The sequence below is a fragment of the Haliaeetus albicilla genome, chromosome 12 (genome assembly GCF_947461875.1).
Source record: "Haliaeetus albicilla chromosome 12, bHalAlb1.1, whole genome shotgun sequence".
NCBI classification, from domain to species: Eukaryota; Metazoa; Chordata; class Aves; order Accipitriformes; family Accipitridae; genus Haliaeetus; species Haliaeetus albicilla.
Genome location: NC_091494.1, coordinates 9,060,873 through 9,087,816, shown reverse-complemented (window position 1 = coordinate 9,087,816; position 26,944 = coordinate 9,060,873). Strand labels below are relative to the sequence as shown.

Sequence of the window (26,944 nt, the reverse complement as noted above, 5' to 3'; positions counted from 1 at the left end):
CTGTATAGGAGAGAGATAATTTCACCCTCTAGAAACATTTTACTTCATAATTTTTACTATTATTACTATTATTTTACTATTATTGTCATAGGAGTTTGGTTATGAAACCAGTGCAGTGAGAAAGGAATGAAGTGAGAAATCATCTTTTCTCTAAGTAGGCATAAGGAAAGCTTCTACTTTCCCAGTGGTCTTCGGTGCTCTCTAGTAGCAATGCACAGGAATCCCTGCACCTAGTTGCAAGCCTCTCTGAACTTTGTATAGTTCATAGCTGAATTCAGAGTATGGCCTTTTCTAGTAGGGAAAGGTAAGGTAACTGTTAGTCTGAACCCTGATCAGGGGGCTTTGCTATCTTGTAGAGCTGAAGCTTCGTGATGCAGCTTGTGTAAGCTCTCCAGGAGCTGGCTTCCAAGGCCTGCTTTATCCAGCCCTTATTGCCCTGGCAAGTACAGCAGGCCGGAAGCCGTAGGACATTCCCTCCTGCTGCAAAGTAACATCAGTTCAGCTGATCCAGTGACAGCACCAGGGAGGAATTTTCTGCTGCAAGTACTGAGCGCAGACAAAGAGGCTGCTTAATTTTCTCTTTGTGTAACCCAAATCCTGTGGGGCTCGTGCACATCCATGTACTTTCTGCACTGTACAAAGGAGCGTGCGTCGTGGGGACAGAGCGTGTTGTGTCTTGCTCGCTGTGCTGATGAGACTGTGAGAGACCCACCAGAAGCGAAAATAGGTCTCCACTTAATTATATGTTATTTTGTTAATTGTCTCTCTCTCTGCTGCCTGTCTCTCGGCATTGCAGGCGGACAGTGCAAGCTGCCTCTCGAAGCCAGTTTCTCTGTCCCAGCTTCTCCTGGGCTCCATCCCTCGCAGCTCTGGCTACTCCCAGGAGGGCAGCTGACCTGCCACTGTCTCAGTTGAGGGGCACTGTAACTCTCCTCTGCTTTTTCTTTTCAGTTCAGTGTTTGCTCCCCTTGCATGTGCAGCAACGAGGCACATCTCCCTGCAAAGCCAGAAGTCCCGGTGAGGTCCTTGCAGAGGAGGGCGGTAGACACGGGAAGCGTTGGCAGCCGCTGGCAGCTCTGCTCTGCACCGGCACCGCCTGGGGAGGAGCGGAGAGCCCTCCTGTGCCCCCGATGGACACCTGCCCCGGGGGTCTGGGTCGCACCTCAGCCCCTTGCCCCTCGGTGTGGGTCCCGGCGGAAGCTCTGCCCTGTCCGCAGCACTGCCCGCCCGGCCAAGGCCTCGCCGCGAAGTCTGGTCTTCGCGCTCGGCGCCGTACGGGCCGGCCCAGCGCCCCGCCGCCCGCACTTGCAGCCGGACCGTTCAGTAAAGATACCCCCTCCTCCTCCTTCCCTGCCTCGGGCTGCCGGGGGGAAGGTCTTAAAACGCATTCGCTCTGTACGTGCATGCAGTTAACCCCTTACTGCCCTTCCAGCCGCCCCCCGCAGCTCCGCGTGTTCCCCTGCCGTCTAGTGCGGCCGGCTCCGCCACCCTCCTGCTTTAAAACAGATTTATTTCCACGGGTGGGGACGGCTCCAGCACGGGGCTGGTGTCACCCAGACTCCCTGCGCGCCCCGAGCAGCCTGCGCGGCGGTCTCGTTCGCTCCCCGGGCTCCGGCTTGCTGCTGCTTTTTTTTTTGCCTTTTTTTTTTTTTTTTTTCCTCCAAGGAGTAGCAGCGAAACGTCCCGTCCTGCCTATTTGGAAATGGGAACAAATTGCTCCCCCGCCTTACCTCGCCCATCGCATCCCATATATAGTCATATCTACGGTCAAATGGCAGGCAGCAGCGAATGGGAGCGCTGAGCCTCCGAAAAAAGCCGGGGGGGAGTGAGAGAGGGAAAGGGGTAGGGACGAACGGAGGAGGGAGAGGAAAAAAAAAAAAAACCTTTCCAAAAAAGTATTGGATGTCTTGAGGAATGCAGTCAGCCCCCTGGGAAAGTACATATCTGTGAGGCGCTCCCTGCCCGCCGCTTGCACTCCGCCGGCGCCCCGTCCCGCACGGATCAGCCCCGCCGCCCGGCAGCTCCGCACCGCTCCGCGCCGCTCCCTCGGGGGCCGCGGCTGGGTCTCGGACTCGGGGCTGTCCCGCAGCTTTTCAAGTTTTGCTTTCGGGTGCAACTCGCGCGGGGACGCGCCCTAGCCCGCCGCCGCCATGGATGCCATCAAGAAGAAGATGCAGATGCTGAAGCTGGACAAGGAGAACGCCTTGGACAGAGCCGAGCAAGCCGAAGCGGACAAGAAGGCGGCGGAGGAGAGAAGCAAGCAGGTCTGCACCATGGGCCCGGGCGCGGCCAGCGCCGGGGTGCAAGTCTTTCCAGACGACTCCTTTCTCTCTCTTCTCCTCTTCTTTTTTTTTCCCCCCAATATACCTTGTTGTATTCCCCCCTCTTCACCCCCTGCAGAACTGGTTGAACTTTTCCTAAGGCGGAGCATCACCCTGGCAGCCCCTGGCTGGAGGTTCCCAGGGGTCCGGCAGGAGGTTGTTCCGCCTGCCCCCAGCACCCTAGCTAGGGAGTGGGGCCCTGGGACAGCCGCATGGCCTCTCTGCCTTTGTCGTAGGGGCATGGATGGGAGAGGCTGCCTCGAGCACCTGGTTAGCAATGGACAGCCGTGCTGCAATTTGGCATAGGACACTTAAAGCTGTGTTCGCCGCCTCCAGCACCACCCATCAGATTTGTCTGATTCCAGCTGCCCCCCTCCAGATGTGTATCCCATTTTCCTGGCCTTCTCCAACCCCCCTTCTTTACACCTGGGGCTTTATTCATTTGGGGGAGGGGGACGCATTGGTGGCACATTTCTGGGAGATCCTGAAGGAGGAGGGAGGAAGGGAAGGGATTTAAAAATTTATTTCCCATTTTTCTAAGCCCAGGGAGAAACATATTTGTGCATTGTATTTCCTCTTGTGCACCTAGTTAGAGGATGACATTGTGCAATTGGAAAAGCAATTGCATGTGACGGAGGATGCAAGGGACCAAGTGCTGGAAGAGCTACACAAGTCTGAGGATAGTCTCCTCTCCGCAGAGGAGAATGCTGCCAAGGTATCGTGCCCTTGCCACAAGCAAAGAGAATCTAACTGTCTCTCCTTCTGTCTCTCTCTCTCTGTCCATCTGTCCTTTTCTGTCTCTTCTGCACTCGCACTTCTCCGTTTGCACGATCACGTTGCCTGCTGCACCTTTTCCTACCCGCCCTCCCCTCTCCACCACTTTCCACCCGTATCACAGCTGGAGGACGAGCTGGTGGCTCTACAAAAGAAGCTGAAGAGCACTGAGGATGAGCTGGACAAATACTCCGAGTCTCTTAAAGATGCACAGGAAAAGTTGGAACTGGCTGACAAAAAGGCCACAGATGTAAGTTATCCCCATCCCTTCCACCACCACACCAGTACAGAATCCACACACTCCCTCTGTGCAGGACAGCCAGGACTCCTACCAAGCAGCACTCCAAAGCTTTGCTGAGGGCAGAGTCCAGGCACCTCCTGGGCAGGGAGGTGGGAAACACAGCACTGCCTCCTTGCATGAGGTTTGCACACTGTCAGAGGCATTTGATTGGGTTTCTGCTCACTCAACATGTGCTTTTCATGTGTACTTGCCATTCTAGACGTGAAAGTAAAGAAAGGGTGGATTGTTGGTTCAGGTGATGGGGAAAATGTCTCAGGCAGGAACAACACTATCTTGATAGTGAAACAGAAGCAGAGAGTTAATAGCAATTAGATCTAGGAGAGGGAGATCCAGAAGAGCAAGGGCTGCTAGTTCTGTCTTCAAGAGAGCTGTTCCTAGGCATGCGTGTGTTAGAACTGCTGCTAGATACTAGTTTGGCTCACTCACTGGTCCCTGAGATAAAAGATCCTCTCCTGTTTTTTTTATTTCTGGAAATTACTGGAACTGTTTCACTTGTCAAAGAAAAGTCCAGTCTCGTGTGAGAGAAAATCATCTGGAAGATGATACTTGCTAGGTTTGCAGTTCAGAGGACAGGGATCCTGGGAGCAAGCTGGGAGATATATATAGCTCAGCACTTTATATGGTAATAATGCAAGAGCTTGTGCCTCTCCCAGGCCCTCATCCCACCCACCTGTCTGCCCCTGACATGCATTTAATGTATTGCATGCATGGAACCATGCGAGTTTATTGTCTCTGCATTTAAGGTCCAGATCTCTATGGCTGCTGCTGTACAATCCAATTCTCTCTGAGTAAATCTCAGGTCTGAATTACAGGATTAGGTGAAACCACAGTATTTCCAAAACAATGACCATCCTTTTCCTATAACTCAGCTTTAAAAATTAACCTCAAAGCCATAATAAAAAGAGGAGTTGCCACAGATGAAGTAAGCCAAGTATTTAGGGGAGGAAGAATACTTTTAGAAGGGGAAGTGTTACAAAACCAACTTTGCATGAAAGACAACATGCTTTTATCTTATTTTACTTCTAAAATTAACAAAGGATAAAAAAAGGCTTAACTTCAGTATGGCAATTAAGTTGTACAGCTTTGAAAGAACTCAAGAACTTAACAAACATAAGCGTGCATAGAAACGGGAGAGAGGGGTTCTGCGTGTAATGCGGATCAGATATCTGTCTTCTGTGTATGGCTGTATAGATGAGAGGCAGCTTCCTAGCAGGACATTTATTTAACTTGTTCAAAGGAGCTGCATATAGATCCAGGGGAGATATTCCTTATAAGGAAAAGTATGCAGACTATTTGGAAATAGCTTGCCTAGGATGAAGGCAGGAGAAATGCTACTAGATTCCCTTTTTGAAATGAAAGGTCTTCCTAACCAATCCCATTTTCCTTTGCTGGAAAACAGCATCTGAAAGCTAGTTGAGGGCAATTTTATTTGCAGTCATCCCTCAGGTGGAGGGTAGGCAACTGGCTGGCTTGTTTTCATCAAGGTAAATGCTGTATTTAATGGCATGCATTGAATATGTCTGACATTTTAAGGGCGTCTTTGTTTTTTTGGCAGTGCAGAGTATCTTTGGGGCATTGCAGTTGACCCAGTATTTGCCCTAGTAGTTTGGATAGTTCCAAGCCTCAGGAAGAAGGCACGGGCAGGGGAGGGCGTGCCGGCTCCCTGGGGCGGACTCGCCTTCCACGGGGGGATGAGGAAACCTTAACTCGCCGGTATCACTCACCTCGCAAAAACCGGGCACATCCCCTGAGCCACCTCACCTGGGAGGGGGGCAGCCGCAGCTCCCTCTCCCCTCCCCGTGTCTCAGGAGCTAGGCCAGGTGCAGCAGCGGGGGGCGGGTTGCTCAGTGTCGTTTTATTACGCTCATACCAGAGCGGTTTGGGGGAGGATAGGCGGGCTCCGGTCCTGGGACGGTCCGCCGGAGCCTTGGGGTGCTGCGCCGCCAGGGGGCGCCGCCGCCCCAGCGCGCCCACCTGGACACGGCCGCCGCGCCCCAGTCCCCACGGCCCGGCCCTGCCCCGCCGCGCCGCGCCGCAGAGCCCGGTCCCGGCTGGGGCCTGCCTCTCCCTGGAGCCTGCCTCCGTGCCCGCCCCGGCGGTGAGCCGCGCCGCGCCGCTCCCTGCTCGGTGCCGGCAGCCCCGCCCCGGTGCGCGGCGCGTTGCGGCGCGGGGGGACTTCCGGGGCTAGAGCGGGCTGGGCGGGCGGAGGGAGGCGGTGCAGGCCGGGGAGAGGCGGCTATGGCGGCGATGAGCTCGCTGGAGGCCGTGCGGAGGAAGATCCGGAGCTTGCAGGAGCAGGCGGACGCCGCCGAGGAGCGGGCGGGTCGGCTGCAGCGGGAGGTGGACCAGGAGCGGGCCCTGCGGGAGGAGGTAGGGCCGCCGGCTCGGCTCGGCTCTGCCCGATTCGGTTCGGTTCGGTTCGGCTCGGGGGCCGCGGCCCGGTGGGAGCGGGCGGGGGGCCGCCGGCGGCGACGGCTGACCCTCGCTGCTCCCCGGCCGGGGGGTCGGGCGGCTGCTTCCTTCGCCGCCGCCGCCGCCTCCTCCCACAAAATGGTTACCTGCCCGCCGCTGCGGTGCCCCCCTCCCCGCGCTGCAGGCGGAGGCCGCTGCTCCCGGCGGGCAGGCCCGGGGCCACAGGTGAAGAGGGGGTCACTGCGGTCTTCGGCCCGGAACGCTGTGCTCCGCGGCTCGGTAGCCTCAGTGGTGCGTGGGGCAGGGAAAGCTGCGGTGCCGGAGTAGACCACGCTAGGTCTGCTGGCCAACAGCAAAACGCAAAGCTGGAATGAGGTTATATTTAGGCGAGATGTTTGAGATTGGATGCTTTGTGTTGGGTTCTGAGCAAGCTTTTATGTTGGGTTTTTTTGTTTGTTTTTTTTGCAAGTGCCAGTTGTCTGCTTATCCAGTCCAAACGAGTTCAGTTCTGGGAAGTCAGCATGCCGACTGTTAAGAGGTTATGTACTTAGGACTGAACCTGAGATGGCCACACCCGAGTACTTACCCACAGTACCTGAAAACACCACAATGCTGTGATCATATGGCTCCTGTCCCTGTACATCTGTAGTACGTTTAGCTTGTCAAAACCCCTAGCTAAGATGGGAAAGGAACAGTAGGCATCGTTTTAGGCAGAGACTCACATAGCGGAGAGGTGTAGTTATAGGTGGCAGTTACAGCAAAACACTGATAGGGCTGTTGTTTGCCTCACCACTGACCTTGGGGAATTCTAGCAGCTGTAACTTAATGTTTGCTGCTATAAAATGCACAGTGTCCTTTGCGGTGGTTTTAGTGTCTTAGTGGTAGCATACAAGTGACGCAAAAGAACAAATTTCTTATTTGTGTAGTTTGTTACACAAAAGAAATGGTGATTATTGGATTTCCTTGTAATGTGGGACTTTCTGCACATTCTGGGCAGCAAGTTCAAAGGAAGAGCCTTCTGATTACTTGCAGGTGATCTTCCCAAGGAGCAAAATATGTCTCCTTATGCTTGTGTAACTACTGTATTCTTGCAAATCACTTTACATACCCTTTTTTTTTCCAGTGAGGGATCATGTCACAGTCATTAACTTGTTTCATAAGGGCTTCTGTCTTTAAAAAAAACTGTACTCCTCTAAGCTTTGTGGACTAATGGAGTGAAGGACACTAATTTTTCTACTTTCAGTAACATGTGTTGTTTTAAACAATATATTAAGGGATTCCCATTAAAATGGGGAGGTTTGCCATTACGTTTTGTGGCAGAAGGAGTAGCGCTGGAAGAGTGATTACAGCTTGCTGGTAAAGTCTTCCCATTAGAGCTCGGCCATGTTGCTCTAAGGCTTAGGATCCTACAGGTTAATGTTTATCTCTTCCCTGGAGTTGGTTTATGTGGATGATGTGGAATTTGCAGAGTACATTTACGTGGTATTTAAGTTTTTGGAGGGGTCAGTGCTGGGGTGAATAAAGGCAGAAAACTGAACTCACAGGCAAGTGTAGACCTGTCCCTCTTCTATAATGCTAGCTATGTATGGATATTTTTATTGCCACAGCTGTATTTCTGCATGCTTGAGAAGGGAGGCTTTAAGAATGTTGCAGCAAGCAAGCTGAGGTGTGAATCTGACCCTTCCCTTAGTGTAATACCTTACATGTATAGCATGTGACCAGCTAGGGTTGTTCTGGGTTTTGGGTGGGTTTTTTTTTTTTTTCCTGTGCAAGGTACAGATACGCAAACAATGAAAAAGCTAAAGTTGTGGTCAAAACATATCACAGGTTACAGCTTTTGATTGTTAAACCAGATCGTTAGAAGTTTCAAGATGGTGACTAGCAGCCATTGCTTTAAAAAATAATCTCTTCTGTTTTCAGTGCATGCATCTCAAGGGGCTACTGGTAATCACATTTTCAGAATACATTTTTCTTCCTTCTTCTGGAAAACAGAATCTCTCTCACAACAGTAATAATTAACACCCGATGGTAACTTATCCATGTCATCGCTCATTGTGAAAATATGTGGTGTATAAGTGCTATGGCAAAAACACAGAAGGTTATGTTTGTTAGCTGTGGGAGTGCCCCTTAATGTCACTGGGGTTTTTTCCTTCCTTACCATATAAGGAGAGAAGTCCTGCTCTGCAGAAGAATAACTTGGGCCATATAAGGCTGTTTGGTAAACCCTTATTAAGTTACTGGAGCAGGAAGTAAAAACTTGAACTTTAGTCACCCTGTGTTTTCTAAGCATATTGTATGCTCTTATCATGATGAGGAGTCTTGACATGATAATAATTAACTTTTAACATTACAAATTTCCCAAGGGTAGCATTTATGAAAGGTGGTTTTCTTTCTCAAATCAGAATGTTCAAATTCTTACTTTTTAAAGCCAGAAGTCTGAAAATACAAGTTTGGAGTACTGCTGCTTGATTACACAGCTAAAGATTTTATATTTGGGTTAAGGTGGATGTCTAAAGATGAAGTCTCTTCTACTCCTGGTTCTACATGTTCACTGTCAATACTTGTTAATGTTCAAATACATATTTGCTTCCCTGTTTATGTGTTACTTCCAATCATTCTAGTGGGGCAATGTTACTGTTACGTCAAAGGTGGTTTCACTTGTCTGGTGTGTAAGTTATTCTTTCTTGTATTATGTGCAACAAAATTTTAGCTGTGGTCAACTATACCCAGCTGCTTCTGGTTAGTAAAAGCAACAAATAGCAGTTCCTTAAATTTTTATTTAAAGACAAAGTACCAAACTGATACTTTCGGTATCTACTTTTGATAGAGGGTTGGTTCTCCCCCATCCCCGCCACAGCCCAACATCATAGGAAATTCAGATGTGTACTTCCTCATATATAGTAAGATCATTTTCATTACTAATTAAGAATAACTGTTATTCTTGAAAGTAATTAACTTTTTAGAATAATGACCTTTTATATATATTTTGAGCTTAATATCGTTTTGAAAGAAGTTTAATAATGAGGTTACTGTGAGAAGGCTGTTTTAGAACTTACTTGGCAAGTGTAGGTTTGAGAATGTCAGAAGTAAAAGCTTGTAATGAAAAGAGGCAGATGAGTTGCTGCAAGTGTTACACAGAAGATTAAGTGAACAAGTAATGCAAGAAAGGCAAATCTGGGGAAAGTTTGAGGATGGTAGTATGGGGAGGGGGGGAGAAGTTTGAAGTGATTGTTGCCTGTACCAGGGGCCTTCTGGGATGTAGCCTCTGCTGGTGCCTTCTTTGTCAGCTGTTGCATAGCTTGCCTGTAAACAAAACTTGTGAGTATTTGGGCATTTCTTAAATGTTCTCATGCTCTCTCTGTGTCAGCTGTCTCATCACAAATGCTGATCTAGGTGTATTTTTGCATGTTTACACTGAACCCTTCTTATGGAACTTGAGGAAATTCTTATCAAAATATGGCAAAAGGTCATAATTAAGGAATTTGGGATAACATAGAAGGATGGGGTAATTAGTTTGTGTTGATTTGATTTTTAAAAAAAAGGGGGGAGGGAAGAATATAATTAGTTAGTGTCTGCAAATACAATAACAGAAAATATTTGGGAAACGATGCATAATTCTTCCAGTGCAGTTCTTTCTAGTACAAATTGTACAGTCCTTAATGTGCTTCATTTAAAAGTAGCATTAATCACTTTTTCCTCCATTAAGCAATAACTTCACAATTCAATGAGGGCATGTACATCTCTGTGTATGGCCTTTTTAGTGGATGAAGTCAGAAATTACTAAAGTGCTGTTAAATGGCACTAGCAGGTATGTGGGATAATCTTTCACAAGAGGTGATGTGTGCCTTATTATGAATTAATTTGTTTTCCCCGTGCTTAGGCTGAGAGCGAAGTAGCTTCTCTGAACAGACGCATCCAGCTGGTTGAGGAAGAGTTGGATCGGGCTCAGGAGCGCTTGGCTACTGCCCTGCAGAAGCTGGAGGAGGCCGAGAAGGCTGCAGATGAGAGTGAAAGGTGGGTGCGGCCACTCTTGAATGGATTGTTACCCTTATGACAAAGATGATAATTGCCAGGGTGTGGGTTGGGGAAGTAAATTAAACCACTCCTATATTTCTGAACATGTGTAATCCACTCTTCCTTTGCCTACATGGACTTGAGTTACATCTTGTCTGTAGGGATGTCCAAAATGTGTAGGCTTGAATTCTCTTTCGTGTCTCAATTGTAAAGATAGGATTTAAGTGGGTTAGGGCTTTTGGTGTATCATGCCACGTCCTGGAAAAAACTGCTTGGCCCAGCCCATCCTTCTGTATTTGGAAGACAACTTTTTGAGGGTGATCTGTACTTCTGTGTTGTTGGGTGTGGGTAGAAAAATCTCACCTGGAGAATAGTAAAGTGCTGGAAGAGGCTTTGGTTCTTCTGTTGGTGAGGTTGGTACATGAAGGTGAGCAAAGGAGTGAGAGCATAATTCCGTCAGATTTAGGCTGTGATTTCCAGAAGTACTTAATATGAGTTAGGAACTCAAGATTTGTGGCTTTGGAAGATCATCTTTTTTACTTCTACAAATTGTATTTTATATCTGTGATAGTGCCTTTTATTGGGAAAGAATCCTTTATATTCTGCATATGTATTTCTACCTCACTAACAACGCAGCCTGTTGAAGAGTGCCTGATACTTTTGTGAAATAGTTAAGAGAATTAGGGTCAAACATGCATGGAAGGGGCAATACACAATGTTTCCTGTAATGAAGGAGTTAAATTTTGCTTATGCAGAGCACGGAGAGCTTCAGTGCTGTAGGGCTCTGACGTGGCAAAACTCAGAGGAATCTGTCTGGCCCATAAACATAATGCCTGTCAGTCCTGCAGGGGTTGTAACATGCTGCTTCACAGTAAGTGTAAAAGGACAGATGTCTTTTGCCATCTTATTAGGTCTTCAGAAGCAAGACCCTTTATTTACCTTTCTGTAAGATCGGTTTTCTTTCAATTTAAAATGAAAAAGAATAGTACAGCTGAACTGTGGTAAGAGCTAAACCAATTAAATTTTCTTTCTTCCTAAGACATGCTTCTTTCCTTTGAACTTCTGAAGTGTGAATGCACAGGACTAGGTCTATGGTGTGAAGAATCAAGTATCTGATGTGCTTTGTTCACCTTAATACACCTGTCTGAAAGTCGCACTCCAGTAGTAGTGGAGCTGGAGATAAACTGGCAAGCCCTGAACCTTGCATTTCCTGTTTTTCACGTCTTTCAGAGGAATGAAGGTCATTGAAAATAGAGCCCAGAAGGATGAAGAGAAGATGGAAATCCAAGAGATCCAGCTTAAAGAAGCTAAGCACATTGCTGAGGAGGCTGACCGCAAGTATGAAGAGGTCAGTTCTTGAGTGCAGGTCATCTGTTTCTGAAGCCTTTTAGGCTGTGCCTGTAATTCTTGTTTTTTTTCCCCTTTGCCTTTTAAGTTCAAAAGGTCACAAACACCACTCTTTGCAGCTGTGGAAGGAAAAGTGGGCAGCCGGATACCTCAGGGAACAAGGTGGCAGGAGATCTGTGCTCAGATCTTTGCATGAAAATGGTTGAGAGTATTCCCTGGTCTCTTAAGGAGAAAAATATTTTTAAGTTGCTTTTCGGTGAACAAAAGAGAGGTCTTGAAAATGTCAGACAACAAAGACTCAAATGAATAATGAAGATGTCACATAATCAAAACTCATGGGTTGACCAGAAAATGGGAAGAGGCCCAACTGCCTGCTTTGTAGGTTCTAGAAACAGGTAATGTGTGCTGCAGCAACATAATATCCCTGATTGTCATTTGCCTTTTCCTGTAGGTGGCTCGTAAGCTTGTGATCATTGAGAGTGACCTGGAGCGGGCTGAGGAACGTGCTGAACTATCAGAAAGGTAAGTGCCCCGAGACGTGTGTGAGGTGCTACAAGACAACTGTAACAGCATGAGACATTGGCAGTACACTGTGTGTTCAGCTCAAAGCTATGTTTTCCTCATTTACTCTAATGGTTGAAATAAATGGTCAACACCAAAGTAAATGTGTTCATATGTGTGTGCGCGTGTGTTTTGTCACTGCATGCTGTACCTGCACACTGATTTTGTGAATGGCTTTTGTGCATTTCATGTGTTCACTAACAGCCAAGTCCGACAGCTGGAAGAACAGTTAAGAATAATGGATCAAACCTTGAAAGCATTAATGGCTGCAGAGGATAAGGTACTGATACTAATAAACAGTTTTTAGGTTTAACTGCAACGCAAGTCTTTCAGCTTCCATAGCCAGTTAGCTCACTCAGTAGTAACAAATTACGTCCTCACTACGCTCTCTACTCTCTTTGCATCTTGCTTTGGTGGTTTTCTTTGGTCTCTTTTTTGTTTATTCATTTTTACTTTTAAAACTGATCTCTTGTGCAGCCAAAAAGAAGCTGAACTCTCTCACGTGTAAAGGCTATGTAAATATTTCTGTGTAAGCCAAGGGCTGTAGATAATTTCTGTCTGGTTGTCATCGTAATGTACACTTGAAATGGAATTTGGCATTGTAAAGAGTTGCTTTCAATCTGTGATGGATTCAGCTGCTTTTGAGGCCGTTCTTTTGCTCTGTAATTGTTTTCATTTTTCTCTATCTTTTCCCCCTATTTTCTCCTGTTTCTTTTGCTTGACTGAATCTTCCATCCGCCCCTTTCCTGCCTTCCTTCCGAAATAACAGCAAATGTGCTGAGCTTGAAGAGGAGTTGAAAACTGTGACCAACAACCTGAAGTCGCTGGAGGCTCAGGCTGAGAAGGTAGGCTAGAGACTTATGTGAGAATGTGTCCCTTACGTTGTCACGTTGTCATCTGGATTGGCCTGTGGGGTTTTCTTTACATGCTGATCACTTTGCAGCATTTCAGCAAGGCCATTGTCAGTAGAAGCATTTGGACTTGCAACTCAATTCATATTTGGCTTTTATTGGAATCTAGCATTCCTTCTAGTTCCAAATAGGTCAGTATTATTTGACCACATTCTGTTAAGTAGTCTGACAGAATTAAAAATTATTTATAGAATGTCCCTCAAAATGGCACTTGTGTGCTAATATTAAATTTCTTCAAATACCACTCCTCTTTAAAACTGTAGTACTAATTTCTACTCAAAGTTCCCACCATATAGCACTGGAATATAACTCAAGGGAAGTTTGGATCTTGTAATAAACTGTGTATTACCACAGTCTGGTAAGTGGAATTAATTTAGTTATACCCATGTTAGTTTCTTGTATACAGTTGATCTATTAGAAGAGAGTCTCGAATGTGGTATTTTTTCCTATATTTAGAATACCTGGTCTAATATCAGTGATCCTCTTTCTAATTACAGTACTCACAGAAGGAAGACAAATATGAAGAGGAGATTAAAGTCCTGACTGACAAACTGAAGGAGGTAAAATTAGAGCTGTTCTTTACAACGGATCTTCCAATGCAACTTCGATTCTTTTACTATAAACACTACTTTGATGCTTTAAGGATGAACGCATCATTTTGGAGACAATTTAGTGTTAAATGTCTCTCCTAAAAATTAATATTGCCTTATTTATTATTTGCCTCCTGTCATTGTACTTTTTTCCTTATTTGAATTGTTGCTCCTCTATTCTTAAGTACTATGTGTGTGTTTCCTAAAGTAGTCTGTATTTGTCTCAACTTCAGGCTGAGACCCGAGCTGAATTTGCTGAGAGGTCAGTAACCAAGCTGGAGAAGAGCATTGATGACCTAGAAGGTATGGGGTTTTATTTTTCTCACTTACTATAGAAATACAGGTTCTTTAGTCTCCTTTTTTTTTTTTTTTTTTTAGTACCCAATTCTACTCGCCTAACTTGTCCTGCTTATATAAATGGGTCTGCCTAAAGAGTACAATATGCAAAATGTTTTCCAGTTGAAATGTATTGATAACTTAAATGCTTCAGGTGAACAGTGTTTTGCTCTTGCCTGTTCCTTTTTCTCTCACGTTCTCAAGACTCCTTTCATTTTTTTTGCTTTATACTCTTCTACTTGGAGGTACGTAAATGTATAGGGTAAAAGATCAGATTATAAGTATTATTATTATCTTACTAAAAAGCTGATGAAGAGCTGTGTTATGTTTATAATAATTAGGAATGTAGCAAGCTAACCTAATTTATTACTGCGATAAGTGTGGGTCAGGGCAGGCATTCTGTGACGTAGACCAGTTGCTGTTTTTCAGTAAAGCTAATGGTTTGTATATGTAATCAGGACAGCTTATTTAACTTCAGTGAGTTTCTTTTAAGGTTTTGATAAATCTTCTAGAACTGCATTAGAGTAGTAGAATGTGCTTTCTCCCTCTGGAGAAAATAATTCAGTGGTGCTTTGTAATTAAAAGTTACATGGAGTTTACTATTTAGATGCATTACTCTAAGTTTAGGATTTTAAGAAGCTTAATTGCTTGGCATGGCAGTCTGACTTCTGCATAAAGGGTATGAAATATCTAGGAAGCTGCTGAAAATTTATGGTCACTGACTCAGGAAGGAAGCAGAGAAGAAAGGTAAGTGTTTAGAAGGAACAAAAATTGCTGTAAGAAACTGAGTTTATGACATCACACAAACCAGAATGGTTTTTAAAAAAAAAAAAAAAAAAGTTGGTAGAAAATAAATGGTAGCATCTTCCTTGAGCCCCATTTTTGGATCTTTTCTCCCTAGCTCCTGTGTGCCCTCCTAATGTGCGTTAAAACAAAAATCCAGGGCAGTGAAACATGAATTTTGCTTCCCTGGTACACTTTCTTTCCTTTGTTTTCTCTATATCACACATTGCCCCATGGCAGTGTAGTTAGTGAACTTGTCGCATAAAACTATTCGCTGTTCTTTTTTTTTTAATTATTCTCTAATTTTGTATTTTTTGTTTTGTTTTGTCTGTTCACAACACGTCTTTCTGTGCGCTCTTCCTCTTTTCTATGGCTTCTGGATGGTATCCCATGCCACCACCTTCACCTTCCATCCCGTGACCACACTCCATTTCCTTGCACACCTATGCCTTCCCTTGGGGGAATGTTAGATGAGCTATATGCTCAGAAACTGAAGTACAAAGCCATCAGTGAGGAGCTGGACCACGCTCTCAATGATATGACTTCCATGTAAATGTCTTCCCAGCTTGTGCCTGCACCTGCTTCCCTGCCCTCATTGATTGCGCGGTTCCGGCCTTGTGAAATTATGCTCCCTCTGTAGCGGGAGACGCATTCCTTTAGCGAGACTAGGTGTACAAAATACCATGAACAATTTCTTTACCGTGGCAGAGTGTGGGTGAGTGTTGTGCCTAGCCTGGTAAATACTCATGGTGATTTTGTAAGCTGCTTAATAAGCTTGTGTTTACTGTTTCATTCTGCATCTGCAATCCTTGTGTCTTGTGGTTGCCGTTTGTTTGTAGCGCTGCATTTATCCTTTCAGTTCACCTCTGTTCAAGCATTGTCTGCCAGGCCCATCATGTTCAGTTTACCAAAGAAAATTGCCTCGGTATGAGTTGCATTCAGAGTGTATTCTTCCGCTGTCACAGTTCTTCTCTGGCAGAGTTCCTACAAAAGTTTCAAAGAAATTTAGATTTAGCTGTATTCTCTATTAATGACAGTGGAAAGTGTCTATCTGAATTTCCTTAACTGCTATGAAAATTTCAACTGTTATCACTAAATTACAAGTGTGGAAATTGATTTAAAATACTTTGTCATTTAAACCCATAAAAGTGACAACTGTAGGTTGCTTCTGCGTATTTTGTGGAGGGTAGTAGTAATTTAGTTTGCATATACTGAAAATGCAGTAATATCAACTTTAGTCGTAAGGAGAAAAATAGTGTATTAGGCAGCAGGAAAGCAGGAGAGTGATCAGTTGTAAGGTGTGACTAATCCCTGCAGTGTTTGATACAAACTGACTCTTCTTCCATCAACCTAAAACTCTGAACAGAGGTCAACTATGCTAAATCCACCTTCCCATGCTCATGCCTTTCACTTGCATGAACCCAGTGCAGTTTACATGGGAAAGAGGAAGAGTTGTGGCTCTCAAGTGCTTGTGAGGTGCGATGTTTAGTCCCAGCATATCTTTTTGGAAGCTAGCATGCTTTCAGCAAGGTATAAGCTTTGCTCAGAGCTTGAAATGTATTTTGCATGCACCCATATTTTAAAAGTTTTTTCTTTGCTTTTTTTTCATCTCTGTATCTGTTCATTACTTCCCTTCCTCTCTCTCCCAACTTTTTAGTAGGGGTCTAACGTTCTCTGCTTTGTATGCTTTGATTTTTTTTTTTTTTTTTAAATATCTGCCTGCCCACTCCCCCTTCTCCCCTGCTTTTGCTCAGTGGCTTATCAAGCAAATGGATTTCTTTTTTTTTCTCCTCTGTGTACAGAGATTATAGTACTTCTTCAATTTGGGATGTTTCTAAATGGAAAACAAACTTTCAAATGTACTTTACTGGTACATGAGGACATTACTGTAACAACGCAGTCCCAGCATGGTGTGGTGTTTCTCTAGTAGTCATCTTGGCATGCTGGGCTCTGTTGCTGCTTTTTTGGAAGTCTTTACTGCACCTTTTTTATTTCCTACCTTATCTCACTTTTTCTTTTCATGCAGATAATTTTCTTTGCTTCACTTCTCCAAAGACATCTTCATCAGGTTGGATAAAACATCTTTCCAAGCTTTGGATGTTTCATGGGTTCACTGTCCTGTCTTCTAGCTTAGTTGACTCTATTCCTCTAGCACCTGTCTCAGAACATGCTCTCTTTGTGCTCTGCTGTACAGAAACTCTACGTCTCTCAATGTAAAATAAACATCCCAGCTGTATCCCTTTTGCTATTCCCTTGCCTTTTATTTATTTAAATAACTATTTCAGTTATTAATAAAAAATTGCTTTTTTTGCCATTAGGGGTTTAAATTTTTTTGGTGTTTCCATTTTTTTTTTCTGCAAACAGTTTTGCCTGAATGTTGACAATGCAAAGCCAGTGATAGCAGTATATGGGATGAGGATACTACTCTTGGTATTTTGAGGTCAAAACTGACCAGTTATGATCATAGTCTTTCTCAAAATCTGATGCAGATAAAATGACAAATAGATGAAATGGAAATTGTTTCAGTTGTTGTTAAGCGAAAATCTGCAAGGACACCACTTCCTTGGGGTCACTTGGTCATAGGAGCATGGTTGAGAGAGCAAGTTAAGTCCTTGACACTAGATTTGTCACTTTAAAGTCTGAAATTTTCTCCTAGCTTGATGTGGAAGACTTCCTGTCTTTTATACAAATGTGTGTGTGTATTAACTTAAATATTTGAGACAGATTTAAAGGGACAATATCAAAACCTTTAAATTCTTTTTTTCACCCCAAATCAGTCCTTTAAACGTATTTCAAAAAAGTTTCCCCCTTTCTCATACATCGATTGCTCAGCAAAGACATTGCTTGCTGACTTTTTTTTTTTAAACACAATATACTGCTCGAGTGGTATGATAGAATTGGAAGTTTAGGAGGGAGATTTCCATAGCTTTCCACTCTCTTGCTTAGCTCAGACTTGTGAGTTTGAATTGCAGACTCATGAGAAATGTTTCAGAACTGGAGTAGGAAGACTCATGATTACACTACTAATGAAATGATTCTGCTGCCAAGTAGAACATACAGATTTCAGGTTTGAAAGTGTCAACATTGGCTTTCAGCTGATTTGGCAGTGCCTGATTCGGGATGAAGCATTAAATACTGACACCTTGCTTTTTTGTACTGTTATTTGCAACTGGAGAGTTTATTGCATTACTTTAACTTCATTTTCTTCACAATGAAGGAAGTTATTTTCCAGTTCACGTTAAAGTGAATCAGTTTAAACTGGATTGATTTCTGATTATGCCTGTCACTGTACGTATTGGTAAAGTTCCTAAGTCACCGCAGCTAAATAAACTCATCATAGCATAGCTGAGTTTTAGTTTTTAGCTTGTAGAATAATGTAAATGTGGATTTCTTGTTCAACTTCAGGATTATTCAGCAGTGCAGTGTAGCCTAGATTTCCTCCTCTCCCCAAAACCTGTTTTCCAAATAAGGCTTGCAAATGGATGTATTATCTTCCCCCCGCCATCCTCAGATAACTTCTCATCCCAGTTTTTTAACCCATGACACATGTCCTAATGTTACTGGCTATGGGGAGAAGTCCAAGTACAGGATGTCTATCAGCAGTCACAGGTAGTCCAGATAATAAAGTTCAATAACTTACTAATCAGCAATTGAGATACAAAAAGTGGGTTTATACACTGTATATATTGCAATTGAGAAGTAAAATGTTTAGTGTGAAGGTTAACCAAATATAATGGGAAGAGCATTTGTAAAATGACTGAAGCTAATGTGGTTAAGTTCACAAATGCAAGAGTTATGGGGAATGTGGTCAGCTGTCACTTGTCAGCTGACCCAGGGTAACTCTATGCTACAGCAATTCCAACCCCTTAATCTATTGTGTTTTTTGGTCTATTGTGGCAGTGGTGTTGTTTTTCCCCTCAATTCCTTGCAATACTGTTGTTTCTTAAGAGAAGTAAAAAAAGCAAAATCCAACGTAGGAACCTGGTCATTTTCAACACAGTAATTTTGAACATCAGTATTTAAATTTTCCCTTTTCCTTCAAACACACATCTCTGCACTGTAGGGTGATGAATTGCTGGACAGAGTACTGGAAATGGGCAATGCAATGCAGACACCCAGGTAGCTGTGTACAGAATTCCTAGCTGGCCCTGCTGCACTGATCTGCTGTACAGAGCTGTTGTGGTTTCTCACTGCAGTGTGTTTCAGCAGTCTTGTCACCGTTGGACCTGACCTGTGCATTATGTTGTACATCCCACAAGGTCTGGCCATGTGTAGCTAGTCATGTACATGAGGCTTGTTGACAGGAGTGCAAGGCTGGCTCTGATGCCTGATGTCTCATCTGCTGTGCTTGAGGCTGAGCCTCACTGGGTCTGCACCAGAGCTTGAACTCCCTGCTTGGCCTAAGGTGGCTGCCTACAGAGCCAGCCCTTGGCTCTTATCTCTGTGATAAATTGCAATCTAGACAGACTACCTGTGGGTAGTCAAGGGCTGACTGTACACTTGGTAAATGCTTTCCATGCTTTACCTGGGGGTTTTAGTCTCATTCTGGATGTTGAGAAATACTGTAAATCTCTGCCTCAATTAAAGAGAGGAGTTTTCTGTGATGAAGGTAAGCATCAAGTTCTTAGTTCAAATAATGTTGTCATGTTTCAGTAACAACTAAATACGCTTTGCCAAACAAAGTGCAATTTTAGTTACTCCGAGGTTTCCATGTTTTTTTCCACGTATATGTGACATTATCCTGATAAGAGAGACAAGACCCTGTTGTTACCAGCCCAGGATCAGAGCTCTGAAATGTGCCATGGTTTTACTGAGCTGGCTGTTGGAGTTTGGGCTGGGGAGGAAGCTGTGAGGCGTTGCCACTCACTGCACAAGTATGTCCTACAGACCAGCTCACTGCACAGCTTTGCTATTGCTGTGTCCAGAGCCTGCAGGGGAGCAAGATTTCTGTGGAGGCTGTTAGGAAGCTTGTGGAAAAGAATCAGAAAGGGTCATTTCCTGTAGGGGAATAATCTGGGATCAAGAGGTCAGGAGTGCAGTTTGAATCTACACTATTGGGAATAATATGGACAATTTGAGAAAACAAGACGGTCAAAAACCGTCATGGAACGTTCTTTCACTCTGCAGAACAACTCTCGCTAAATGCACTGCCACAACATAGCTGTGGCTGTTCTCTTTGACTGTGAACCGTCCTCTCGGCTGTATTTGAGCAACACAGGTTTTCATTCTTCCATTTCATGTTCACCGAATGTTTGGGTTTGTTTTCTTACAAAGTACTACTGGACAATTTAAAGGTCTTGAAGTGTGTTGATACCAGTAACAGAAGTGTGTTTCCCTACCAAAAATACCATTTCAGCTGTCAGATTCCCCAGGAAAGGAGTACGGGCTGAGTCAGACCTAGTGGTAGTTGGCTATCAACATCTCTCCTGCTGTTACTTACCCTGGTTGTGACTCAGTTGCTTTCCCTCCACTGACAGATGAGGTTCCACCACATCTTAAATAGTTTACAAAGAAAAATGTCACTCAAATCTCCCACACACTGTACATAGAGATTAAAGCAGAACTTGGTTCTTTTTGGAATATAGCTGCAGTTCTTCCACTTCTATTCTCACCTGTCTCACAGCTGTTCCCTACAACAGGAGTCTTAGCCAGTTCTTCGTAGGTTATAATAGGTGTTTCTTGGAGTAGCTATTTAATTACTAGTATTCTAGAAACAAAGGTAAAATGTTTCTCTGTATGTTACTGAACTGTCTGTGGTGTGACCAGTTTCTTTATTAACTCTTACTTAACTGTTTTCTCTAATCTGTCTTCATTCTGCCTCTTTTTTTCCCTTCTAACCTGCTTGCTGCCTGTACAGACCAACTCTACCAGCAACTTGAGCAAAACAGTCGCCTAACTAATGAACTAAAGCTGGCATTGAATGAGGATTAAACTTTAGTGTGACTATATTATTAACTTGTTTAATAACTGCTTCTTCCAAATTTCATTAAGAATGAATCAGTAAATGTAGAAATAAGCAAGAAACCTAGAAATTGGGTTTTTTTCAGGCTGTTGATTCTGTGGTAAATTAATGGAGGAAGTTCTCAGTTTCTGTAGGAAAAATATGAAAAAGCTTCTTCTGGATGAGGCTTTTCATTATTTGTATGCATATCTGCTTTGGAGGAGCAGTAAGCTCTTTGGCTGTGCAATAGCTCATTTCTTACTTCAGTAAACAGCTACAGCATTTAGCTAACAGTATCCAGAAAGTAACAGCCTGCCTTGTAGAGAGACAGTTTACCTGACATCATAATTGGCCCTGAGATTTTTACTGGAACATGGATGAGAGAAAAATGTTCACAGGGTTCATATTGCCATATTTCAAAACCTACATAAAGGATACTTATAGCCGTTTTGTTTTCTGGAGACTTTAATGCAATAATTTTGCGTTACTATGAATTGGGCTTGTATTTGACTTACAAAAAAAAACCCCAAAAAAACCCAAAAAAACCAACAAAACAAAACACCCTAAGAATGGGATCTCCATCTGAAAATACCCCGTCAGTTTAAAGGTATGCTTGCATTAGTATGAAGTTACTATTACTGGATTCTGGTAGGATGCAGCTCTAGAACATTGTGCTCATTTATTGTATCAAATAAGTGTGTTAAATGACTGTCCTATAAAAGTGTGCATGCAATATAAATCTACTAACTTCAGTTTTATTTATTTTCTAGAAGAAATAAATTTCTTAAAGGTCACTTCACTGAAGAAGACATTAGTTTTAATTTTTTTGTTCTTTGCAAGTTCTGAATTACATGAAACTTGAAGTATGCAAAGAACTTAATTATTTTCTTTATTACCCTACTAAAAAAAAAAAAAGCACCATTCACTGTCCCACATTCCTATAAGCAAAGAGTTTCCAGAACATGCAAGAATTGTGTCTCTGTTGGCAGTGCATTTTCTTAACAAATGCAGCTGTAAACAGTTCTAAACTTGCATTACTTGCCATTTGTTTTATTGATTTGGAATTCTCTCTAGTTGTGTTGTCTGGGGACATGGTATTTATGAGCATGCACACTTCTTAACTTTCTAAACCCTTCAATAGAAGTGATGATTGCATGCCTTCATATTCTGAGAATCAGTGCCTCCAAAGAACTGCTATTCATGTTTTAATTTTCTAATTCCACAACAGAGAAAGTGGCGCATGCCAAAGAAGAAAACCTTAGTATGCATCAGATGCTGGATCAAACTTTACTGGAGTTAAACAACATGTGAAAACCTTCTTAGCAGCAACCACATTATTTGTTTTATTATTTTTACACCTGCTTGCCGTGAAACCCCATAAACATGTCTTTATTTTAGTATCACCACAGTCACAAGAACATCTGCTAAATTATCAGGCAGGGGTCAGGGAAACACCAAAATGGGCAAGCCATATGCGGGTTAAGCTACGTTACACTATGGTTTAAATGTGCCATTTCCCAATAAAAATGTTACCTACACTTTGTAGAGAGTTCAGCAATTCAGTATGCTAAGTCTTTTGAAGAATCCTAGCTGTGGCAGAAAGTGTCCCACCTCAAGTGCCAACTACAGTTTTTAACAGCAAGCATGATTCATATTCAGAAGAGATCAGGTGGAAATGGTGCTATTTTGAACAAAACATTCTACTGAAGTCTTTTGTTTGATATCAGACAAGTCAGAAGTTGTCCAGCACAGTAATTTATTTTTATCAGAATGTTGTTGATCTGTGAGGATTTGGACTTTCTGTGCCTTCTAATTCAATAAAATGAAGGTATGTAAGTAACAGAGAAAAGTGAAGGCTTCTGGAGGTTTTAAATTGTGTTCTTGCAACTCAATACAGAAGTGTAGGTCAGCATTTCACCTCGAGTATTCATTTGATTGTATTTTTCATGTTGAAATGAAAGATTCAATAAATTCAGGAGAAAACATAAATTTGGAAGAGATTGTTTTAAAATGTATTTTATTTGTGTGGATTTGGGGGAGGGGGAGGAATTTATAAACTGATATTTGCCTCACTTTTTTTCACACTTTCTTTGAGCAGTTTTAAAACTATACCTGTATGTAAACATTGTATAATGATATGGAATAAAATGCACATTTTAGGACATTTTTTAAATTTTGCTCTCCTGTGGTTTGTTTTTCACCACATTACCTTTCTGTGTATGGCTGTGTAAAATATGCATATGTACAGTGTCTCTCATTGGGATACACTGTTAACACATTGGCTTTCAGTCTTTTCTGTGCTGTTAGGCTAATGTATAAAAAGGCAGTGAAATGTAGTGGTTTGGACTGATGTGGATCTGCAGCTAAGAGGGGCCCTTTGAGGGTTATATTGCAGAAACCTGTCCCTGTCACTTGATTGTATTCCCAGATGGGTGCAGAATGTAACTATCCCTTAATGGATGACAGAGCTTCCCAAAATTAATCATTGTTGACCAAAACTGTTTTCAGTAAGATCATTGCAGAACCCACATAGACTTCTGTAGGAAGTGAGCCCTAAAGGCCATGCTCTTGGAAACACTGCTGTGTATTTGTATATCTTGCCTATTAATATGTGTTAATTTACTTCAGTACAGTGATAAACCTTCCAAAATGATGTGTCAAGTTCATGAGAGATCTTTTCACACAGCTTTTCACTGCTGGTTGCTAATTTCTACATCCAGGTATCTTTATTTGAATTACAAGGTCTGTCAAAGAGCAACTTCAGAACTTCAGAAATAATTCTTACTCCTCCTTTTTCTGTAGTATATTGCTGGAAGCGGATGCTGTCCATCCTTCTAGCAGCAAGGAGCTCAGTAGGAGACAGGTATAGATAACCTTCCAGATCATCAAAGAATCTCCATTAGTTGACCCTTAGCAAGCAACTGAAAACAAGTGACTTTCTCAGCAGCTGGTGTAGTGGTGAAAGGGTAAAGTAATACATAAAAATTTCAGGTTAAATGGGAGTCATAGAGGGAAGATGTACTGGTGTGAGTCTCTGGCTTTTTTTGATTGTGTTATAAAGGGGACAACTTAGTAACATTACAAGCTTTTGCATGATGCTGCCAAGTCATCCTGAATGGAAAGGATGAGATCCCTGGTTTCACATGTCCCTTTAAGTGTTTTGGGGAAGTAAAGTATACGTTACAAGGCTCCTACAGTGCCTTAAGCTTGTACTGGAGGCCGACAGTCTAAAATTCCAAGTAACAGTTGTGCAGAGATAAGTTATTCTCATCTTTTTCTCCTTGCTTATCACAAGGATGAAATGTCAGGTAATGGGGCTCTAAGAGTTCAAGCCTTCCTATGCTGCTGGCTTTGAGTGGTGCTTGCAGCTGGAGTCACTAGGGCTGCTTCCAGTAGGAAGTGCTGTGCTGGGTAGTAGTTTGTAGGGTAGGGCTGAAGGCTACCCAGAGAGTTGGAGGCTGTGCTGGGAGCCGAACAGAGGAGTTTCTAGCACTTGGCCATGAGTTTTACACAGCTGAGTGTGCTGCTTGCTCCACTGGATTGCTTTTACGGGCCCATGGTCTGTGCTTGGGTCTTAAACAATGTGTCTGAGTGAGGTCAGGCCCTTTGTTTGCTGCTTAAAATTGCTTGCTTTCCAGGAGACCACAAACTGTTTTGTGGTTTGGGGAATCTGAATTCACCCCTTACTGTCTGTAAGGGTAAGGAGGAGGCTGTGGTTTTCATGTCTCTTAATGAGATCATGTCACCATTAATAGCGCAAGCATGTGCAAGCAAGGAGATAAGAATTAATCTGAAAAAAATCTGCCTGTAGTATGGACTTCCCCAAAGTGCACTGTTGTAGATGAATCCATAAAGCTTCATAACAGGTAAATAAAAGCTTTCCAGTTCCAAGGAGAGCTGAAGGGAGCAGTGAACATAATGGTGAATCACATCAAGTGTCTTTTTTTGCTGACTAACAACAGACATATAAATAAGCATATGGATGTATTTGCTGGAGCAGGAAAATCTGTTTCTACTGTATATCATAAGCCACTACCCCTTATGGGTTCTTTGCATGCAGTGCCTAATCAGACAAAACTCAGTGAAGCTAGAAAGCATTGGCTTGTAAAAATAAATAAATTGGGCTCTGATTTAACCCCATTCCAAACAAATGGGAATTTCTCCCTCTTGCAGCTACTTTGCCCAAAATGTTAACTCAAAAAATTTGTTAATTTACAGAACCCTGCATCATTTAGCATTCCTCAAGATCTGTGTCTTGGTTTGGAGAGCTACTTGCCCTTTTCTTCAATGCAGAAACACATTTGGCAGTTTGAAATATACCATTATCATGCAGCCATGCTATGTAATCATCTTGGTTGTTTTGTGATTGTCCTTTCTCAGTGAAATGAGTAGTTCTGACAGCACCAGAACTGGCAAAACCTGCCTTCTTGCAGATTCATGTCTCATGGTTGGTTGTAAACTTGCAATGAATTTTTTTCCAGATACTGAGATATTTGTGTTGTCTCTTGCTCCCTTATGGGATTTCTCTGATGTCTAATTATGCAAGGCATGCTGCAGGGCATGCCTGCCTTTCCATCAGGATGCTCATAAGCATGCTCTTTTCTATGTTAATGGTTCCTTATGTTGACAAAACTTGAAGAAATGTAATTTTTCTTTTAGATTTCTGTGTGGTCAAAACTAGTCAATCAGTTCAAGAGTTGTTGAATGGGTTGAGAGACAGAGGTAAGAATGACGTGGAAGTCCCTTTTCTTTAAGAAACAAGGCTACAGCAGTAGCCTGCACCTATAGAGCTCTGCCTCTCAGAGCTCTAGCACTTGAGTGAGAAATCTGAATCTGTAAGTTATTACGCATACTAACCAATTTCTGCTGTCATTAATGCTACTCAGAATCTGGGTTAAGTTGGCAAACTTTGCTATACTGTTAATATTTTAGGAATATCTGTTACACTGGGCTGTCTATAACTGCTGCAATGTCTGTCAGTGGCAGCGAAAGAAGGAAGTGATTAGCTAACTAAAACATTTAAAAACAAGGGGGCGGGAGGGAAAATACTTTTTACATAGCTCAGCACTTGGGAAAATAGAGTATTTTTTCCTCATGTTCATTTTGGTGTTTTGGGTTTTGTTTTTTTTTTTTTTTTTAAATTTCTGAGTTATTTAATAATAAAACAGGAGCATCAGTGAAAGATTAAGTGGGAATTGCAGCAAAAAGGTCAAAGCAGTAGAGAAGAGGATAATGCTTTTTATCTTCATGGAGTTCTTTTGAAAATGCACACAGGAATAGTTCCTTGGAATAGAGGGAAGCTGTGTAACTTAGTTTCTTCAGTGTGTGTTATATTCTTTCCAAGGTATGGAAAATCTGTACAAGTTTGCATAATCTTCTTGGCTTCAGTTGTGAACCTATCTAGTTTTCTGTAAGTCATAGCCCTGTCAATTTGTAAGCTGTTGCTGAGAATTGCATAAATGCAGGATACCCCTCACAGTGACAGCAGCTTAGTGAGCAATCTAGATATCCCAGTTAGTTAATTTATGTGAGAGCAGAAACAATGGGAAACAGAAGCAGATAAAAGTCTTACAGACACATAAAAACCTATTCCTTCCCATTCATTATTTCTTGACTCATAACGCACTGAAATGAAAGGACGTTACGTAGTATTTTGGATTTGAATATTATGGCCTTTAAGGGCACCTCAGCACTAGTTTCTTCCTATCTCTTTGCTGGTTTGAGGAATGGCTGGATAAAGATTAAACAGCATCTTTTTAATTAAAAAAAAAATAGAGCCAACACCAAAAAAAAAAGTCCTGCAGACCTAGCTGTAGTTGATAGTACCACATCATAATATACTGGCGTGCATGGCTGTGGGAAGATTTCTCTCACTTGTGTACAGCAAGCGTATATGGATCATGGGTATAAAGGGATGAAGTATGTTTGGGGTATATGATCCTGCAAAGTATTTTGAATGCCTTCTGTTCCAGGGCCTGACCATGATCTGCTTCTTGGGATTATTCCTTTCATCAGTGTTGTTTTCATTTTTTGCCCTGAGATTCAAACAGGAATGTCAAGGAAGTGTCCGTGTGATCTTGTCTCAGTCAAAGTTCATGGCAAATGGTGTTTCTTTGGATAAAACCTGCAAAGGCCTAACACCTAGTGATAGTTTCCTCAGTGCCACTGAGGAAAATGATGCAGGTCTGGTGTTCCTACAGCAGAATTTGTGAAAGAATAACCAGGAAGGTGAAACTGCAAGGCTCTGGTAAGTTGTTTTAACTTGCTTAGAACACATGGGTATTGATATTAACATGGAAATCTGTGTGAGTTTCCAGTTTAAAAATAGAGCATTTTTTTTGCAGGTCCACCAGGAGTTTGCATGTTTGTCTTGACAAGAATACTAGTTAGAGAAATAGCCTGGGAAAATGCTTTGAAATCTTTCTTGGATTATGGTTTTCTGTAGCCAGCAAAGAGGAGCCTGCCAGATTTCTTTCCATGTAATCTGGATTGCTGTACTACTTCCTTATTTGTTTATTGTACACACATAGACTATAAAATAGACTAAAGGGATGATGTAATTTGTGCAGGCTGTCCAGAAGAAAGAATGTATCTAGAAGATGAACTAGGCAAGAAAGCAGCTAAAAGGGAAATGATGAGGTAGAATTGTGTGG

At 42.8% G+C, this 26,944-nt stretch overlaps 1 protein-coding gene across 13 annotated transcripts; it reads left to right on the top strand.

The window, feature by feature from the left end:
• Positions 1 to 1,953: 1,953 nt before the first annotated feature.
• TPM1 (tropomyosin 1) lies at positions 1,954 to 22,464 on the top strand. Of its 13 annotated transcripts, none has more exons than XR_011327041.1 (10): positions 1,954 to 2,264; positions 3,220 to 3,345; positions 9,689 to 9,822; positions 11,053 to 11,170; positions 11,621 to 11,691; positions 11,935 to 12,010; positions 13,139 to 13,201; positions 13,465 to 13,534; positions 14,821 to 15,065; positions 16,377 to 16,586. XR_011327041.1 is itself a non-coding variant. In XM_069797980.1 (10 exons), exons 1-10 carry the CDS (start codon positions 2,151 to 2,153, stop codon positions 16,378 to 16,380), a joined length of 855 nt encoding a protein of 284 aa, XP_069654081.1. In that variant the 5' UTR covers positions 1,956 to 2,150; the 3' UTR covers positions 16,381 to 16,586. The 13 variants fall into 13 exon arrangements, 9 of the variants coding, with proteins under 9 accessions (XP_069654082.1, XP_069654081.1, XP_069654087.1 ...); XM_069797980.1 differs by having other exon boundaries at positions 1,956 to 2,264; positions 14,821 to 14,899; XR_011327040.1 differs by lacking the exon at positions 11,935 to 12,010 and adding an exon at positions 12,500 to 12,575 and having other exon boundaries at positions 1,957 to 2,264.
• The last annotated feature ends 4,480 nt before the right edge of the window (positions 22,465 to 26,944 follow it).